The 18,933-nt window shown below is 56.0% G+C and overlaps 1 protein-coding gene across 1 annotated transcript; it reads right to left on the bottom strand.

Moving 5' to 3' along the window:
• Positions 1 to 8,626: 8,626 nt before the first annotated feature.
• Positions 8,627 to 18,839, bottom strand: LOC123034983 (UAP56-interacting factor-like). The gene is made up of 9 exons (XM_044452804.1): positions 18,719 to 18,839; positions 16,174 to 16,311; positions 13,957 to 14,090; positions 13,750 to 13,874; positions 13,267 to 13,333; positions 12,382 to 12,425; positions 12,211 to 12,285; positions 10,999 to 11,110; positions 8,627 to 9,278 (listed from the first exon to the last, which is right to left on the bottom strand). The coding sequence occupies exons 1-9, from the start codon at positions 18,825 to 18,827 to the stop codon at positions 9,183 to 9,185; spliced, it is 900 nt and encodes a 299-aa protein (XP_044308739.1). The 5' UTR covers positions 18,828 to 18,839; the 3' UTR covers positions 8,627 to 9,182.
• Between the last annotated feature and the right edge of the window lie 94 nt (positions 18,840 to 18,933).

The following is an 18,933-nucleotide window of genomic DNA, read 5'->3' as shown; positions in this document are numbered from 1 at the left end:
GGGAGATAGCTGCTTGGGACGCTTCTCGGCTTGGGATTGGTGTGTGTGCTTACTGCTGGCGGCGACCTTTTTTTTTTTTTTTTACAAAAACACTGAAAAAGCACAATGCAAAACAGGAGAGAAAACACTTTCCCATAAAGCCAGCACCTAAAGGGTGCTCTCAGGCAGGTCTTGGCTTCCCAGCGGGCAGCAGCCATGAAAGGGAAGACGCCGAGGCTGGCCTTCCACTTCTGCGTATGGGAGGCCACTTCCTCTGTAGCAAAGCTGCCCGCCTGCTCAGCCCCCGGCCACCGGCTGAGCCCTGGCACAGGTGATGCTTGGCCCCCCGCAAAAGGATGGCAGTCTCCACAGGAAGCCGGAAGGGATGTCCCTGCCAGCAGGTTCCGAAGTGCACGGGTGCGAGGAGGCAGGGCTGTCTGGGATGAAGAGGAGGAGGAGGAAAGGAAATAATAAAGCAATCTCCCAAAGCCATTTACGATGAAAAAGGGTGTCAGAAAACAATAATGGCAGCAGTAAAACCATTTAGAAAACAACTGCAATAAAGAGAAGCAGAAAAAATCAAATAAAAACCAAGAAAGCAGATGGATAAAAGCAGCATCCATAAATAGCCCCTTGAAAGCTTTGGTGGACAGGAAGGGCCCGGCCTTTTCGTTAAGGAGAAGCACGTGGGCACCAGCCAAGCCTGCCTTGCCAAGCAAGGTCTGCTGCTGAAGAGCTGCCCCCCACCAACGGATGGACGGGCCCCAACTGATGGTGCGGAGCTGCGGCTCAGAGGGGGGCCACCGGCAAAGAGGCTTCCACTCTGCGGGAAACCCCCACCCCGGAGGTCGGGCTTGTGTCCAAAGCACCTCCTGAGGAAAGCTTGATTTCAGGAGCCCTGCCTGACCTGGCCTGATCTGACCAGGAGCCCTGCCTAACCTGACTTTCATTGACACTTGAAAGTATTACAGACCTTGTTTTCAGCCTGCCATTTTCCTCTGTTTCTTCTCTCATCTTTTGTTCGCTGCTTTGAAATCTTCCACCCAGAAAATACATCACACCTCTGAGAAAGCAGCACAGAAAGCTGATTGTGGCTAAGGGCAGACTCGTCGCCCGTGAGAGCAGCGTGTGGGACCTCTTCACATGTGAGGGGCACATTCCGTTTCTGAGATGCTCGTGGGAGCGCGTTCTGAGAGCGGGCAAGGCCGGCAGCGGATCTGGAAGTCTGGACACGAAGTTCATCTGCTTAAACTTGTACTTCCCTGATACACAACACCTTCTCAGGCTGCCTAAAGCAAGCTGTGCGTTCGGTGTTGTCTGAGGACGTTTGTGCAGGCCACGACTCTTGTGCCTGTTGTCCCCTATGAGCCACAGTGAATCATCAAAGCCCTTGAAAGAGGACCGAAGAGGACGGAGAAGAAGTTGCTGCGTGCCACAGAACTTTCCGGACCTGCCTTGGCCCTCCATCAATCAATGCTGCGTTGAGGGCAACAGGATGCAAGGCACAGCGCACCCTGAAGTGGTCCAGAAATAGCTGCAGCACAGAAATGATCTTAACCACCCTGCTCCTCTCTTCTTCCCTCCTCGTGAGGTCCGGCTGCTATAAATTGCACTGCTGCACCTTGGACCGGCCCGGGTACTGAGCTAATGGGTGCTGGATGGCTGCCCCGAGCCCTGTGGCCTGCCAACCCATCCCTTCTGCTCTCCCTTCCCAGCTGCCAGAGGCCTACCCCGCTTCCCCTTCCTCCTGGGGATGGATTTCTCCAGCAGCAATATATAATTGTGAGTTTTCCCTTTTGTAATGCAAATTATTTAGGGGCAGCTTGGATTTGTACAGACAGCTCAGGCTCCACGTTCAGATGACATGTTTGAAGGTGGGTTGCTCTGGAAAATGGTGGTTGAAATGTGGGTTGTCAGAGCCACGGCACTAAGAAGCCATATCTTGTTAGCCACAAGCAACTGATGAAGCGACGCATCGTTTGTCAATGAGTTGTGAATTGTCGGTCGCTACCATAGTTTGTTATCTCAGCTGTGTTCAGACAATGCAGTAACCCACGATTCCACAGCAACCCACAGTTCAAGGTCAGACTCAGCCCATACTCAACCCATGTTAAGCTGTCTGAACGCAGCCATAGGCTTTGCAAAAGACTTGCTCCTGATGGAGATGGAAACAGTTAGATTTTGAGAGAAAGACCCATCATAGGGGTGGGCAATAGGCTGCAGGGGGGTGCTAGCCACGCCGAGTATGGCTTTTCCTGGATTACCCGCCGTACTTCTGTGGAAACAACCATAGGATCGCACCGCGAGGGATTTTCACCAAGAGCACCAGCACCTAAAACACTCACTGCTCCGGCAAAGGTTTGTCCATGAAACTTCCAGCCCTGGTTTGGGTGACTGGCGACTAGCTGAGCAGTAACCCGGCTCTTAAGGCATTCTCCCCGCCTCTTTCCTGTTTTTACTCTTCCGCAAGCTGAAATGTGATGGATTGCACCTCCTGCACGGCTGAATCGCCGAGAAAGTGCAAGCTGCTTCATGCAAGCCAGAATAGGCAGGAAAGGGCAGGAAACGCTGTGGAGCTAAAGAGGGTTTAGATACTACCCCTCTCATTTTGGACCAGCATTTTCATAAAAATAGGACACGCTTCAGGGTGGGTTTTCCCTTAAAAAAGAAACAAATTTGAAAGCCCTCTTTTGCGACTTCCTGAGCAGGGGAGCTGCTGCTGCTGCTGCTGCTGCTGCTGCTGCTGCTGCTGCTGCTGCTGCTTTTTAAAGACCTCGGAGGACTTGGGAATATCCATCCAGACAACCAACTCACTAATTCACCATTTGAGAGTCGCACCATTTGAGAACCTGACACATGCCCAGTGTTTCCACTCCTTTATGGTCTCCTACTCAGCTGCCGCCTGCCAAACTCTAGTATCCTAAGCTTAGACCTTTTGCCTACATCTGCTATTTTGGACCATGAAAGGAGCAGTAATTCACCCACTGGGCTTGCCGCAGTCATGTGGGCAAATATAGAAACCGACTTTTGGTCTCTCTGCCTTTGACTTACTGTGCAACATCCGCTCCCTTAGAAGGATCTTTTCAAACCCATGTAACCCTTAGTGGAGGATCAACCTTGACCTGGACCTGCTGGATCAAAATTTCTAGAAGAAGCGTCTTGGAAATAAGGGCTGAGAGTTGTGTATTATGGAATTGCGATGTGCTGAAGCAAGGAGGGATATTTCCTGCAAGAATGATTCATTTCGGAAATAAATTATGCTGTGTGTCACATGCAGGCCCTCCGAAAGGACGCTGTCTGCTCTGTCAGATTTGAGCCTCAGCCCGGCCTTGTGTTGGCTCCTGGAATATTCCAAATAATGAGGATTCTCTGCCATGATCAAAGGCGTTGCTGTTGTTTTCTTGCTTTCAGAGGGGACTGGTCCCTTAAGTCTTGCGTTTTTTAGATTTTGACAAATCACAGGTGCCTTGCCTCCCTCTGGCTTGCAGTGGCCCCAGTTTGGCTACATTCTTGTCAGCCACCTTGTCAGCCAACTTGTTGAACGAAGTTCTAAAGCTTGCTAAAGCTGGGCCTAAAACCAGTGCTAATTTTGGCAGCACCTGTTGGCCACACCTGGTCTTGTGAGCTGCTGCCCAATTTTGACCGTGTTTACAACAGAGAAGTAAGATTTGAGGGCAACATCTGGCTAGGCTTCCTTCTGCTGAGGTGGCACTTTCTAAAAATAAGGAAGAGACCAAGGGATGAGAAAGGTTTCTATTTTTTCTTCGGCTCCTCCAAAATAATTCAGCACAAAGATCTGTCTCTCCCGCCCGTTCCCCCTCGCTTCCTTTCTGCAGCTGCATACAGTAGCCAGTTATGTAACCTCCATCTCGAACCGTTCCTCCCTTTCGGCTTAACCATCTTCCAGCCCTATTTGTGTCAAGCAGACTAGATCACGGAGGCTAAAAGCGGAGGAAATTACACCCTGGGCAGCCCAGTCCAGATGCAGCCTGACTTCGGGCGTGCTTGCTCCTGCAAGCCAGAGCCAAACTTTGTGAAACGGGCTTTTTAAAGCAGGAAGCAACAGCTTCTCACTCAGCCCGTTCTGCCACTGCAGGAGCCAGTGAGTGTTCCCCGAAATGTTTAATGCTGGAGTTACCGTCTGCCCATTTTAGAAACATAGAAACGGAGCAAGTCAGAAGGGGTCTCCCGGGCCATCTAGTCTGACCTCCAGCACCAGCCAGCTCCGCTCACGACGTGCCCACCAGGTGCATGCCCAGCCTGTCCTTGAACACCTCCCCGATGGGGCCTCAGCCACCTCCCGTGGGAGCCCACGAGAATTTTGCTTAGAACCATTTGGGAACTGAAAGATCTGAACACGCAGCACTGGAATGGAGGCGGGGATGCGCTGCTTGGGGGCCGTTTGGCGTGTGCTGCCCATTGAAAGCAACGCCGGGCAGACCGCATCCACGCTCCAGTGGGCCTGGTTTATACCGTTGTTTTCTGGATTTTGCTGCCTGAGGTGAAGGACAGAACCAGGCCCCCTCCCACCCTTTACAAGGCCAGCTGGGCTTCCACTCACGGTGGGGCTATCTCAGAAGGCTCGCAGGGCCAGCCGCTCGGCACACGGGCCATTCTTGCCTCCACTGCTGCATCGCTGCCTCCCAGCACCTGGAGCCTGAGGCGATCGCTTCTTGCAGCCTCATATTAGGGCTGGACCAAAAACCTGGAGGCACCGCTTTGGCTTGGATTTTCAAATCTCTCAGAATGGATTTTCAGATTCTCAGACACGCAATTCTTTTCGGCCAAGTTGAGCAAGGTCACATACCGATTATAGTAGGTCCAACTAGACAGCAGAGTCAAATGATGGCTCCAGGTAGCAGCTTCCGCTGCAGAAGGGCGATGCAAAGGCGCTTTCACAGGGAGCACTCTGTTTGCGAGAGACTCGGCTGGTGGGGGCATCCTTTATCCCTGAAGCACCAGGCAAAGACCATTTTATATGTTTGAGACCATTTAACATCTCAATTTCTTTCCCAGTTTATTAATTTCTCATTTGCTTTAGTGATCAGCTACTCCTGGTACCTTCTTTTTAGAGCCATTTCAATACTCTGCTGTAAGTTGTTGCTCGTCTTTGTTCTGTGGTTCTAACACAGAACAAAGAACTGAGTGTGTGTGTGTGAGAGAGAGAGAGAGAGAGGTTGTGTCCTGCAAGAGCCAGAAGAGACGCTTACAGGATTTTGGCTGATCGGCATCTTCTTCTGGAAGAGGCTTGTGGCGGAACAGTGATTCTGCGAAGGACGTGATGCATGCAAGCAAAGGAGCGAACGCAGCTCCCGGCACTCAGCCTGATAAATGGGGCCTGCGTTTACCAGGTTGACAAATGCCTGCAGTTTATCACACTCCCAGAGATGGTGCCAAGCAAACACTCAGGTGGGGAAGATTGTCTGGTATTTTACTTTCGTTTTGCGCGTTGGTACGTTTAAAAGAAAACAAAGGGATACGGTAGCTTCGGTTTTGAGTTCCGTGTGATTCCAGATTCCCATGAAGCTCCTGCAATGGGCATGAGCAGGACAGGAATTGGACGAGGGAATGCGGAGACCTGCACAAGGCCAGGAGCTCCTGCTGTTGTTGGGCTCTATCTGGGCAGCGAGAGTTGAGAGGAACTCGCTGTTTCAAAGCCTAACCTAGCCTGAGTCTCATCCCTAACCCTAATCCAGGGCTCAAATACCCTTGCCTCAAGGCAGCCTCCCGTCGTGCCAGCTTTCAGGCTCTTGCTTTCATTCCTTCTGCCCAAGCTGAACCCAATTCAAGCTTCTAGAGCAGTGAGTTTCTCCAGGCCTAACCCCAACCTGGTGGCTCATTCTCATCCCAATGGGCGGAAGAAAAAGCCAACGCTTCAGTGGCCCCGAGCCAGGCTTGCGGTGGAAAGCGAATTATTCACAGTGGCAAAAGAGGAGATGGCACTGGGCTCCAAAAGGGTGTCCCCAGAGATGGGGAATAAAATGGAATAAAATGGAAAACAAGGTGCAGGGTGTATTAATGTAAAAGGATGCCCACTGCAGTGTTTCTTTTTAAAACCCTAATCCACATAAACTCTCGTGGGGTCTTGGCCAGCAGTGAATGACCAGCAGAGAGATCTTGGGCTCAGCTGAAAATCAGATCCAGTGCTCAGCTGCTGTCAAAAAGGTAAAGCGCTACAGACCATGAAGAAAGTTGGTTAGTTGGTCTTACTGGGTAGTGGAAATACGGCCAGATCTGTCTTGGGCAGTCAAGAAAATACTTCAAGAACCTGAAGGCTGAATTAAATCACTGTTAGAAACTGGAATAGGAAAAGCATATGACCGAGTGAGCAGTCCGAGGACTTCCCCCTGGCTTGCTACAGTCTTTTCCAACAGTGCCGCGAAAGTTTCCTAATTCCTTCCCATTTGTGTGTTTTGCCCCCAGCTCTGAAGGCACTGAATTCGGAATGCACTGCAGATCAATCCTGCGAATGTTTACATGAGCTTGAGCCTGCGGAGGGGGCAGGAAAGCAGGATCTGTAAAATGGAAAAGGAAACCTAGAGAGAAAGCAGGTGGGCGGTTTGTCGTGGGTGAGCTGATTCAAAGGTGATTTCAAAGCTTGTTTTTTTAAAGCTGCCAGCAAGAGGTTCACCTGCGTGCAGAGCAGGCCCCCCTGTGGGAAGAGGGCGCTTCCCCGAGGAAGCTCACATTCGGGAAGGCCTGGAGTGGCCCCGCGGCCCCGCCGGGCGTGCCGTCACCTGCTAGCGGAGCAGTCCGGCAACAGGGGTCCGGGCGTGGATGGCCACGTGGCCAAGGAAGGGAGAGGACAGGCGCCACGCGGAGGAGGGAGGCGCAGGCCTGCAGGAGGGGCCCAGGGATCCCGGGCGCGGGTGGCCAAGGAAGGGAGAGGACACGCGCCACGCGGGCCTGCAGGAGGGGCCCTTTGGGACAGGGCGCCCAACCTCGCGGAGCGGAAGAGCTGCGTCGACGCGACCCTCTGCTGCCACCTGCTGGCCGCAGCAGGAGGAGATCACTCCCGCTCCCGCTGCAAATCGGAGAGCGAGGTTGCTGTTGGTTAAGGTTTTTACAAGGCATCCCATTTCTAAGTCTCTGGACGGCTTACAAAGAACAAAATAAAACAAAGAACAAAGCAAACCGTAACAACGACGACACTGCATCCGATAAATAATGATAAAAACAAGGATAAAACCAATTAACTGTTAAAATATCGGGAAAATAAAAAGGTCTTTGCCTGACACCAAAAATAAAGTTCAGAGGATGCCTAAATAAAAAGGTGGCATCACCCTCAGAAACTTTGGCTGCAATCTTGCACGCACGTACCGAGGAGTCAGGCCCCTTTAAAGCCAGGCGGCTGGTGCATCCGTGGCCATGCGCTGGCTTTTGCACGGTCATGCACTCCATGGCTCCCACTGAGTGTGATGGTATTTATGGGTGAGCTGCAGCCCTGCATGGGATCGTAGTGACCATTTAACTACGGCCACAGCTGAACCCCCAGGTGCAACGGTTTGAAGTTGCCCTCTCCACACAGAGAAATGTGTCGAAGAATTTAGCGAAGTTTCTGTGCTGAATAAATACGGATTTTAAAAGCTGTGGCCTTCAGGGCTGGTGGGTCCCATCGCCCTCCTGGAGGCTTCCATTTTGTTCTTCGCCTTGGCCAGCAAAAGCTTGTGGGCCGCCTCTGCTGCAGCTCCGGGCCGCAGCTCCCGTCCTGCACGGGCCCCTGCCCACGCCGCCTGCGGAGCACCCGCTAGCCCACCACTAAACGGTGTGGAGAGCGGGAAGACCAAGCGGGGCCCACGGGGAAGAGGCTGCCTGGGGACTACCTGGATTCTGGCTCTGCCCTCACAGCGGGGTGGGGCGGTTCCCGGCAAGGCCATGGAGGGCTGGACCAGGAGAAAGGATCGCGACCCCCTGCATGCCGAAGGGCGCCCATCCGTCCCCAGAGCGCGCCCCTTCGGCACGCGTGAGCCACCAGCTCATGGAGACATTCTCCGCCTGGGACGCACTGAGCAGCTGTCCCACATTCAGCTCACACCCCACCGGCCAGTGCCCGGCCCATGTTCCCCGCACGATGCTGCAGGCAGCATGGGGCCATGGGAGTCAGCCACCAAGACCTCGCCAGTCCCGGCCCAAAGCACCCAGAGCAGTGGCCTCCCCTGGGAACCGCAGTCGAGCTCTGCACAGCACAAATGCACCTTTCCGCTTCTCTGGCCTGCATCCCCGCCATCTGAGCTCCGTGGGATGTCTTCCCGGCATTCCGGTCACACGGAAGAGGAAGGAAACCTCTCCGTTCTCTCCACACCGGGCAGCAGACGGGTAACGCTGGCCGGGAGGGCGAAGCAGTCCTGCCCGGCACCAAGCGGCTTCCCACAGTTTTGTGCAGGCCTTCACATTTCCGGCTGGCTGTGGAGAAGCCCAGAACTGCAGTCATGCGGGACAGCTGCCCCCCAGCAAGGGCCAGCGGCATCTTCCGGAAAAAGCCCCTCCCATCCTCAGCGGGGCCAAGCCCTGGCCCTTCGGGCACAGCTGACATGGGTGGGCGGCGGCAGCTCTCCAGGGTCCCAGAACGTTTCCTGCCCCGCTCGGAGAAGACGGGGATCAAAGCTGGGACCCTTCGCTCTCTGAACAGAGTGACACGTTCTCGGAGTGAGCCTCTGCGTGTGCTTTTAATACGAAGACTTGACCAGATAGTGCAGCTTCCAGCAGCGGTCCTATTCAGTGTGCTACAGCTTGTCGCAATCAGATCCTCAAACAAGGGTGGAAAAGTGCTTTCTGGGCATCATGGGGAGCGGACGTGGTAATCCTGAACTCACTAGCCCTGCCGTGGCACCTGGTGGCCAGATGCTCTCCTTCCTCCCCGTCCCGGCCGGTGACCCCCTTGCCGAGAGGCACAAGAGCACCCGGGATGGGGGCAGGCCTCTGCGGGGCCCCCGGGCCACCCGCTCCCCTTGGCAAGCCAGGACGTGGCCTCCACGGATCGAACGGGGCTTTCCCCGCAGGCCACGCGGCAGGGAGGGCACCGGGGGGCTCCGGGACGGGCACTGCCTCCGTGCCCACGCGTGGCCAGGCAGGCTGGAGCTGGGGCGGGCGCTCGGCCACCTGTCTCAGAGGTGCCAGGCCCCCTCCCAGGCGTGCCAGAAACTCAGTCAGGCTCCAGGGCCGGCTCCTTCTCCGAGGCGGCCCAACGCCTTCCGTGGGCGGCGTTATGGCAGAGTGACCATCCGGCCCGTGCTCCGCAGCGGTCTGAATGGACGCTTGTTCCTCAGCCCGGAGAAGCGGTCGTTCAGGGTCAGGCCGGTCTAGGGGAGGAAAGCAGGGAGAGCTTTAGGCCACACCTGCAGGCACGGTGGGGCTCACTGCTAGGGAAACTCGGGGGACCACAAATCCCATGTGCCAGCATCAACTTAACACACACAGAGCTTTGGAGGGAGTGGATCTGCTGTGAGCATAAGGCTATTTAAGGTCACTGGACATCATGATCCAATTTTATTTAAACAAGTTTTTGGTTAATTAATTTCATTTCATATTTTGTCATGGATTATTTATTTTAATTTAATTTTGCTTCCTTCATTGGTTGTGCTTATTGGTGTGTGCAGATATATTTTATTATCCAACAGCATTTATTATTTTATTCTTTGTCTATTTTATTAGATCATCAATTGGTTTATTGCATTGCGCACCATGTTTTTATCTTGTTTTAGCACTTGCAAGTCACCCAGAGAACCTTCAGGTTATGGAGTGACATAGAAATGGAAGGAAGGAAAGAAAGAAGGAAAGACAGACTATAAGATCATCCATGGAGTTATGTATTGTGCGTGCTGGTTGCATTGAGACTGCTTTTTATGGTGCAAAGCAATGCATAAATTTTAAAGCACTACCTCTGACATGCGTATGGCGGGCGTGAGTGGAGCTGGCTGGAGCCGGGGTCAGACTAGATGGCTCAGGAGCCCCTCCTGTTTCTATGTTTCTCTGTCATCCAAAATTACACCCAGGACGAGAGGAGACATATTATTATTATTACATTTTTATACTGCCCATAGCCAAAGCTCTCTAGGCAGTTGACAGCAATAATCATAGAATCATACCCTCAAGTCGCTCATCCCACTTCTGCCCAGGCCTGACCCTGCTTAGCTTCCCAGATTAGGCAGGGTCAGGCACTTCAGGCTACATGGAAGCTGCTATTTGGGGAGTGCAAGGGAAGTGCCCATCTTGCTGGGGAGCTTCCAGCAGCAGGAGGTGCCTTCAGCCCTAGCCTGATCCAGCACGGCTCTTCTTGTGTTCCTGCCACATCTGAAGTGCTCGCAAGCGACCCTGCGCATCACAGGGCTGCACATCGGAAATGCGCCCGGGGCAAGGAAGAGCTCGCGGGGCTCCGCCAAGGGAAGGGGGCCCACGTGCACGCTGGCTGGGCATGGAAGTCTGCCAGGCGTTTTGCGCCAGCCCGCCGTGGCCACGGCTCCTCCGCCGCAGCCTTTGGGAGCACTTTCTACACGAATGGCGGAGGGGGGGGCTTTTCTGCAGGTCTGCCCAAGAGCCACTTCCCTCCCAGGTCACGTGAGGACGCTGTGGCCGGGCGCAGCCCTCCCCAGCGGCCGGCAGGGGACAGGTCACTCTTGCAGGGCGCTTGTGGGGGGCTTTGGAAACACGGCCGAGGGTCCCCGGGCTCCAAGGACAGCAGTAGCTCACCTTGGCTTGCTGCCTGGAAAAAACGCTTTGCGGGCCCAAAAGTCCACTCCCTGCAGAGGGAACTGGGCATGTGGCGGCTCTTGCCTCTCGGCAGCCGCCTTCCTACCTGCAGCGCATGGGAAGCGCTCGATTTTCATCTCAGCCGGAAAACGCGCCTGGGGGCTTGCAGCACTCGCCTCTCCTCTGCGGGGGGGGGGGGCAGTGAGGTGGGCTGAGGACTCGCCTAAGTGTCCCCGCCACTTAGTTTGGATTCACACGTGCACAGAACTCCCTGGAGGACTAGCAGCACGAAGAGGCTTCCGCTTGTGCTTGGCACTGGGGAGGGTTCCCTACCTGGTTAGCCACGGCACGGAAGTTGAACCTCAGGGGCACTCCTTTGGGCTGGCGACGGGCCGTCTTTGCAGGAGAGCTTCTCCCTCTCAGGAAGGGTCGCTTGGTTCCCGGCCTGCAAAACACACCCCAGATGCAGGCTGGCCTCGTTTTCACTTGGGACGGGAGGAGCAGCGGAGCGGAGGCGGCACGTGCTCCCAGCCCCGTCCTCGTGAGAAATGCCCGAGCGACGTCACCCATGGCAGCCCTGCAATCCACCGCACGGCTGACCCTTTCGAAGCGCTGCTGCAAATGCAGGCAATTAAGAAATTGGCTCGTTTTCCACATCCGGTAGCAGCATGAACGAGGAAAGGCAACGACTCCCGTGAGGCAAAGCGGCTGAGGCTCTGCCCACTGGGCAGGGAAGGCTGCCCGCCACGTTAGAAAAGCTGGACCTTTGCTCAGAGGCCCAACCACGCCCGTTGCAAACGAACGGGGGGACACAGGGGTGCACGCTGTGGCCGATTATTCTTGGATTTTAGTAGGCCCCCCCCCCGCTACTTTGTTTTTCCTTCTCTCTGTTGCCCACTAACAGACCTTCATAATCCAACCACACCTGGAGTTTCCCATGCAACGTCAGGGCTGCAGATGTGCCCATGCACTCATCTCTTGGCATTCACCATACCTCCTGCCCCTCCTGATTTTTATTTAATTTCTTCAGATGAGGAGGAGGAGGAAGAGGAGGGGGGGCAAACTGGCAGGGTGCACTGACTTCCAGAGCCATCTTTATTTGGGTTCAAAAGAGGGATTTCAAGAGAGAGATGTTGTGTTTCGGAGATCAGACCCATCCCTAAACCTTTTACTTGGGTTCTTGGATAAATTACTTTTCTTTTACCAGCTTGGCTTCTGAGAAACGGGTGGCCTGGGCCTGGCTACACACACCGTGGCAGCCCTTTTGCGAGCGCACACGTGCCGTTCCCTCAAAACTTCAAATGTGCCCCCCGTAAAGCAGTTGGTGGTCCCCGATTCCCCCCGAGGACATGGAGAGGTGTTTTCGGCACCCTCCCCTGCAAACCCCCCAAAGCCGGACCCAGCCCTCCGCGCCATCCACACACAGCAGAGCGCGCGGCGACTGGTCGTGGCCCAAGGCCGGTGGGGCCAAAATGCAAATGCGTGAGCACAAGAGGGGCCCCCGGGCAGAGCGGGGGCCGCGTCACACAAGACAACGCCACGTACACGTTCGTTTGACCTGCTTGAGGGTTTGCCACGGACACCGTCAGGACGGCTCCAGACGCAGGCTGAAGTTGCCACCTGCCGGGAGAGCGACACAAACAACACTGGGTCTCGCTGCTGTGAAGGGAGCACGTTCCTGGCTAGGAAAGAGAAGGGGAGACTTCCCCTCTTTACCTTCTCATCTGGGATGGTTTCCTCTGCGCATTTGTCTCAATTCTCTGGGAGAAGAAGGGACATAAAAGTCACTCCTCAGAAAAATAACACCACAACAGGAAGGGTCTCGGGTGTCTCAGGACTGGTGGAAAGGGGCCCGGCCCGCTGGCACAAAGGGCTCTAAGGGGTCGTTGGTCTGTTTCAGAGCGAGCACGGCAGCCTTCTCCTGCTGCTCTGAGTGGCCGAGGCGGCTCGAGCGGAGATCGGCTCCCTTCGCGAGCTGGTCCTGGGCTGCTTGGGCCGTCAAAGGCTCAGATCAGGCCCTTGAGCCAGGCCCGGCATCCGGAACGGAGGCCTCGCGGCCAGCCCGCATCAACAGAGGCTCCGCGGCAGGGCCACACGCCGGCCAGTGCAGGCGCCTGCGGCGAGGCCGAGGCGGGGCCGGCTGTGGCTAGGCCGGGCTGGCTGCAGGATGCCCACAGCCAAGGCTGCCCCGGGCCAAGCTCCTTGGTCGTGATGGCCGCGGAGGGTGCCGCCACAGTCAAAATCCACCCGAGAATAGCAGGCGATGCCTGGCCTGTCGACTCCCCAGGAGCGCCTGGGGGCCCTGGCAAGAGTCTGAACTGGGCCAGGTGGACCTTTGCCGGGCGCAGCAACACAATCCACACGCCGGCAGGTTCGCAGCATCGGCCACGACCTCAGCGGGAAGCCTCCGGCCAGCATGCGCATAACACTAACACCCCACCATAAAGGGCAGCCGTGATGTTTACAAAAATAAAGCAGTGAACTGCAGGGAGCAGATACAAGAAGTGCTACATAAACGAGAAACAGGGCAGGGGGCAGGGAAAGCAAATTCTCCATCCAGACTCATCCTGATCCACGCAGAAAGACGGACAAGGGACTGACTTGTCCGCTCGAGCTGAATCTGGGCTGCCTCTGGAGGAAAAGTGGTCTTCGGTTTAGTCGGAAAGGCCTGTTTGTGGGAGGAAGAAAAGGGGCCAGATTAACACAGCGCACAAGCCCGTAGATGGCCTTGACATCTAGAGTGAGAAAGGTCCGGGCTTTCTCCCTGGAGTTTGCAAAGAATCCGCACTCTCAGAATTTGGAAGAAAAGCCTGGAAGATTTGTCATGCAAATCTCTCTCTCCCACTCACTCACTCACTCACTCACTCACTCACTCACTCACACACACGTGTGCAAAGGAACCTAGCCACCTCGAATGCCCACGAACACACCAGCCATTCCGCAAAGCTGGAGCCCCCTGGGCGAGTCAGGCCAGGGCTCCCACCGCCCCCGAGCCCCCGCTGGCCACGCCAGCAAACGAGCCGAGGGCCGTGCGGGGAGGCCACGCGCACACCCACGATGACCGCCACGGCGAGCGTTTTTCACCTGCGGGCCGGTGGCGGAGCTCCCGCTGGGAGGAACCGCTGGACCCTCGTGGGCAGCTGCCACTGGGCCTCGCCCGCCGGCCCCTTGCCGGGGCTCCGGACTGGGGCGCCTCCCTCGCGCTTGCCCTGGAAATGAAGCGCGGCTCAGTCAGCGGCCCTCTGCAGTCGGCCCAGGTTGGTCTTCCAGCAGAGACGCCGCCAGTCCTACCTGCTGCGCCGCCCCTGGCCGATTCAGCGGGCTCACGCCGTGCGCGCGGGCGGCTGCTCCCCGCCGGGGGCCGTTCCAGAAGGGCTTCCGGGAAAACTGCTGCCCCCGAGACCCTCCTCTGAACCTGGTGGGACCTGAAGGAGAGCACAAGGCAGATGCCAGCAGATCGCTCGGAGGCGGATCCGCTGACGTCCCCGGAGGAAAAAGCCTCCAGAGAGGTCCACCACACCGATGATGCCGGTGCCTCCCAGCACCAAGCGAAGCCTCTTTTCCCCGAGGCTCGTTGGAAAGCAAGCTCCGGACTGGTGCGGCAGTTTTGCGGGTTCCCATGCCAACTGCTGCATTCCCTTATATTATACTTTATGCTTTTAAATATTTGTATTGTGCTTTATATGTTTGACTCTTCGGGAGCATTTAGTGCCTTAACACTAACTGTAGGACAGATCACGCATGGAATAAGCATAACAGAACACAACACAAATCCCCTGGTGTCAGCCAACAGCACTCTAGAGCGCACACTTGTTATCACCGCAACTTCGTATCTTCTCAGCCCTTCCTTCAGAGAGCCCACGGTGGCACAAAATGGTTCCCCCATTTTCATCATCACAACGACCCTGCTGGGTAGGCCGGGCTGTGAAACATTGGCTAGCCAAAGTTTCCCAAGGAGTGCCAAGGCTGATCAGTCCTGAATCCTTGGAGCACATCCAGCGCCTCACCCAGGGGTTATTTTCCCAGTCATAACAGCACTGAAAGCCACTTAAAGCAGACTTTCGGTAGGCTTCTGCGCTTATGATTATGATTCCTACATTGCATTTATCTCCCTGCTTTCTCCCTCTTGCGAGGAACGCAAGGTGGCATCCAGCGCTCCATTTTATCTTCACAACAACCCTGTGAGGTAGGCTGGGCTGAGGAGGAGTGACTGCCCAAGGTCGCCCAACGAGCTTCATGGATAGGTCTGAACTAGAACCTGGGTCCCCAGCCCAGCACTCTTAACCATCAGCCCCCGCTAACTGGATCGCACTCTCTGGGAATGGCCGGCTGTGCTGGAGAACTGGGCTGGCTCAGGCTTCAGCCCTGATGATTTATGCCGCACAGTACAACACACAACACACCCGTCGGAACGGCGCTCGCCGCATGGGGGCCGCCCTCGCTTCACGGGGCCCCCCTGGGCAGGGACTCCTTCCCCCAGTCGCCCTGCCGCTTGGTGCTTGGGCACTCGCGAGGGAAGGCTCCTCCGAGCTGCCCCTCTGACCGACAGCCCCCCATCTCGAGAGGCCGCACTGCAGGGCCGCATGGAGAATTTCCTTCGCCTTCGTAGTCTGTTTCCTCTGCAGCTGCAGTTCTCTCCACCAACACCTCCGACTCGTTATTGATCGGCTTTTCATTTCATATTCAGCCCGGATTTTACAAAAAATCAGAACAAAACAGAAGGTCCTGTGGGGAATTCATTGTGACCATTTTCTTAGAGTCTATTTATTTGCTGTCTAATCTCTACTGAGTTTTCCAGATACCAACTACCGAAGGGAGAAAGCTAAGCCACCCATGGCCCCGGTTAAAATCAAACCTCTCTGGGGTTCTAGTTCCAGCAGTGTGGAGGGATGCGACCAGTCTAACCAGTCCAAATTCTTTCTGAAGGTTCTTGAGATGGTATCGCAGTCTGCAAAGCAACTGTGGTGGGACGGGGGCTTAGGGTGACCTCAGGGGAAACGAAATAGGTGCTTGGAATAGGAATTTTGAAGCTCTGAAAAGTAATGGGGAAAGGGTGCAGTTCTCTCTGTTTCGGCAGGAGAACGTCCCGCCGCTGGGGAACACGGGGAGCTGCCGGGCTTCTTTATGTCCCAGCGTGCGCAGGACGGCTCTCCGAGGCAAAGGGCGTTCTAGGGCTCCCAGGAGGGGGTGGTGGAAGTCCCTTTGCCCCCCTCCTTTCTAAACGGGCACAGGGTTGTGACCTTACTAAATTAAACCATCGATAAAGGCAGTCCCTTAAGAAAAGGGCTGGGAAGTTAACTGGCAGGGCAGCCGCAGGGCCTGTCCAGGCTGGAGCCCAGCTCCTGCCGTCCCACGAGAAAGGGCCGAGAGGCTGGTGGCCACAAGTGGTCAGTGAAGGCGGGTGGGATGATCCAGACGGACAGCGGGTTTGGCAGCAGTGCTGCGGGTCGGCACATGCACTCCGCTCTTCCCCACATCCCCGGTTTCCTGCTGGGGCTTCCCAGGTACCTTGCAGATTGCGTGGCACCCAGCTCCGGAATCGGGGTTTTCCACTGCTGTAGGCCGGATTTCTGTACTTGAACTGCTGCCTCCAGCTGGCCCTCCGTGGGTTTGTCCGTCCTTTCTTGTTGCGCTTTATGATGTCATCTAAATTAGCCACAGAGGTAATTTGCTTGCATATTGTGTTCCCCCACAAATAGAGAGGGTGCCAAAAATGTATACACATTTTAAGAAAGGGGAACAGTGTATTAAAATAGTAATACTCAATATATACCGATAACAAAAGTCACGTTGACTTCTGGAATTACAAGAGGTGCTCAAAGTGCTTCCCATCAGCATCCAGACACTTCTGATTACGGCGAACTTAAAATGTGTATACATTTTTGGCACCTCCTGAATATTTGTGCTCAAAGCAGGCGACAGGTAATTTCAACCACCCTGATTACGGCTCACAGCAGAATGCGCTGAGCCACTCGGCCCACACGTTCATCCGAGGCAAATCAGGAATCTAAAGGTGCACCAGATGTTCAGCACGTCCCAGCAGCGACCTCAGTGCTGCTCCCACAGGGAGTGCGTTGCTCAGCCGCTTGTATTAAGGGAACCAACGGGCAGCTTCCTTTTTCACATCGAGACAGCAAGCAAAGGCGGAAATGGTAAAGGCGCGACAAGCCTTCCGATTCCTTAAACCAAGAAAGGGCACCCTCAGTCCAGCCGTTACTTGTGCCCTGGCTGCAGCAAGCAGCCAGAGAAGACCGGGAGAGGCGAGTTGTGGAAGCCCTCTTCCCAAAGAGGGGCTCTCCCGAACAGCAGTGATGCCCCGTCTATCGTGAATGCCTCCGGCCCCTTCCCGAAGCCACCCAAATCTGCAGCTGGTGCCAGCCGATGCCACAAAGTGAACTCTGCCCCAAATCCCTCGTGGCTCCGCTCCCCTGGACGAGTCCGCCTGCTTGGAGCAGGAGAGATACTCCCTTTTGGTGTGCCAAGCTGCACACCCCCAATACTGAGCTGGGATCGGGACACTCCCGGTTACAGAAGGCGGGGGCAGTTTCGAAAGAGGTCAAAGGATGAAACGGACGGCTTTGGAAAGAACGTTTTCTACGGAGGGCTAGAAGAACTGGTGCAGGGTTTGTGGAAAAGGCTTCTAGTTCTGCTGGCTAGATGCCACCTGCAGCACCAGAAGCTGGAAGCATCTGCTCAGCAGTGGCTGTGGAGCATGAGCAGGAGGGTGCGGTGGCACATGTAGCTTGTGAGCTTCCCACCTGGGCAACTGATCGGCCACACTGAATAGAAGGCCAGACCAGAGGGCGGATCCCAGCTCAGGACCTTCCCTGTGTTCTGGCATTCCAGCTGAGGGCAAGTCACAAACAGAGGCAAGAGCTTGCTTTTAAATCACCTTTTTATCTAAGCATTATTCTAATTGCTAATATTATTTATTTATTTTATTCTTTGGCCAGGGCGGCTTAAACTTTACTGTTATACTGCTAAATTATATTGTTTTATATTATGTTATTTATTTATGATTGTGAGCCGCCCCAAGGTGTCCACGAATGAGGCGGCATAGAAGTCCTCTAAATCAATCAATCAATCAATCAATGCTTATATAAAAGAGAGAGCAACAATGCCAGAAGTCCAACAGTACGTGCTGGGTGCTGGCTACGAAAGAGGTCCGATTGGTGTCAGCACAGGGCATCTAAAAGCAGGCACTCTGCATTCAGACCAGCAGAGGGGAATTTGTCCAGAGAAAGGCATGAGCCAGACGGCCTGCAGAGAATGGGGAGGTTTTGTCTTTTATAGTAATCCACGGGATGTGGGTATTTCCAGCTCACTGACTTAATAGAAGAGGGTGGTGTTTGTCTGCGCTGCGGACTGCATGCCAGGGAAGCCATTTGCACCTCCAGGCAGCTCCATAAATAGACCAGCGCAGCGTCAGGCGCTATTTTTGGAGAGGGCCCCTGTTGCTTGGGTTCACTCTCATGGGGGGGGGGTCTGGGCTTGGGCACACGGGTGTCCCTACCTGCATTCGCCACACCCTCCCCCAACACACGCCTTGCTCTAGGTCAGCCCGGTGTCCTCCAGGTGCGCTGAACTCCAGTTCCCAGACCCCTGCTGGGAGTCGTAGCCCAACTGCCTGGAGAGCCACCGGTGGGAGAAGCGGCCCCGCCCCGCCGAGTCTCCCGCGTGGGTCCTGCCCTCGCAGCCTCCTTGCTCGGTGGAAAGCCCGCTTCTTGGCGCTGGGCACGCGGGGGCAGGAGGGAGATGGGGGGTGCGAAGCGCGGGCACGGGGGAGCCCGCTGCGCAGAGCAGGCCCGGGGCAGGAGGAGCGCGCGGCCGACAGAAGCCCGCGGGCGCCCCGCTCAGGCCAGGCGGGTCCCCGTCCCCGTCGCCGCGCCCCCGCGCCCGCCCCCTCCAGGCCCGTCGGTTCCCTGCGGGATGCGGGGGTGCCCGCGGGCTCGGCCCTGCCGCCTGCGCCCGGCCCGGCCCGGCCCGGCCCGGCCCGGCCCGGCAGGACTGCGCGGCTGGGCCGCCCGGGAGGGCTGGTGGGGGCACCACGTACCCAGGGACAGGTCGATCTCCTCCTCCGCGGCCGCGCCGGCCCGGCCCGGCCCGGCCGCCCCGACGGCGCCCGCGTCTACCTGCTGCTCGCCGGCGCCCGGGCTCTCCATCGCCGCGCTCCGCGCACCAGCGAAGCTGCCCGCGGTGGCGCACGCCGCGGCGTGCCGAGAAAGGCCGGGCGGGCGGGGAGGCGACCGGAGAGCCCTGCCAGCCCCC

Source organism: Varanus komodoensis, unplaced genomic scaffold (assembly GCF_004798865.1).
Source record: "Varanus komodoensis strain SLA01 unplaced genomic scaffold, ASM479886v1 scaffold74, whole genome shotgun sequence".
NCBI classification, from domain to species: Eukaryota; Metazoa; Chordata; class Lepidosauria; order Squamata; family Varanidae; genus Varanus; species Varanus komodoensis.
This window is presented reverse-complemented; position numbering and strand designations above follow the sequence as displayed.

Coding starts and splice junctions, on each gene's coding strand:
- LOC123034983 (XM_044452804.1), bottom strand. CDS start 18,827: ATGGAGAGCCCGGGCGCCGGCGAGCAGCAGGTAGACGCGGGCGCCGTC. Junction 14,091..16,173: donor GGTGCCACGCAATCTGCAAG/GTACCTGGGAAG, acceptor GCTCTCCTTCAG/GTCCCACCAGGTTCAGAGGA. Junction 12,286..12,381: donor AAACCATCCCAGATGAGAAG/GTAAAGAGGGGA, acceptor CTCTCCCGGCAG/GTGGCAACTTCAGCCTGCGT.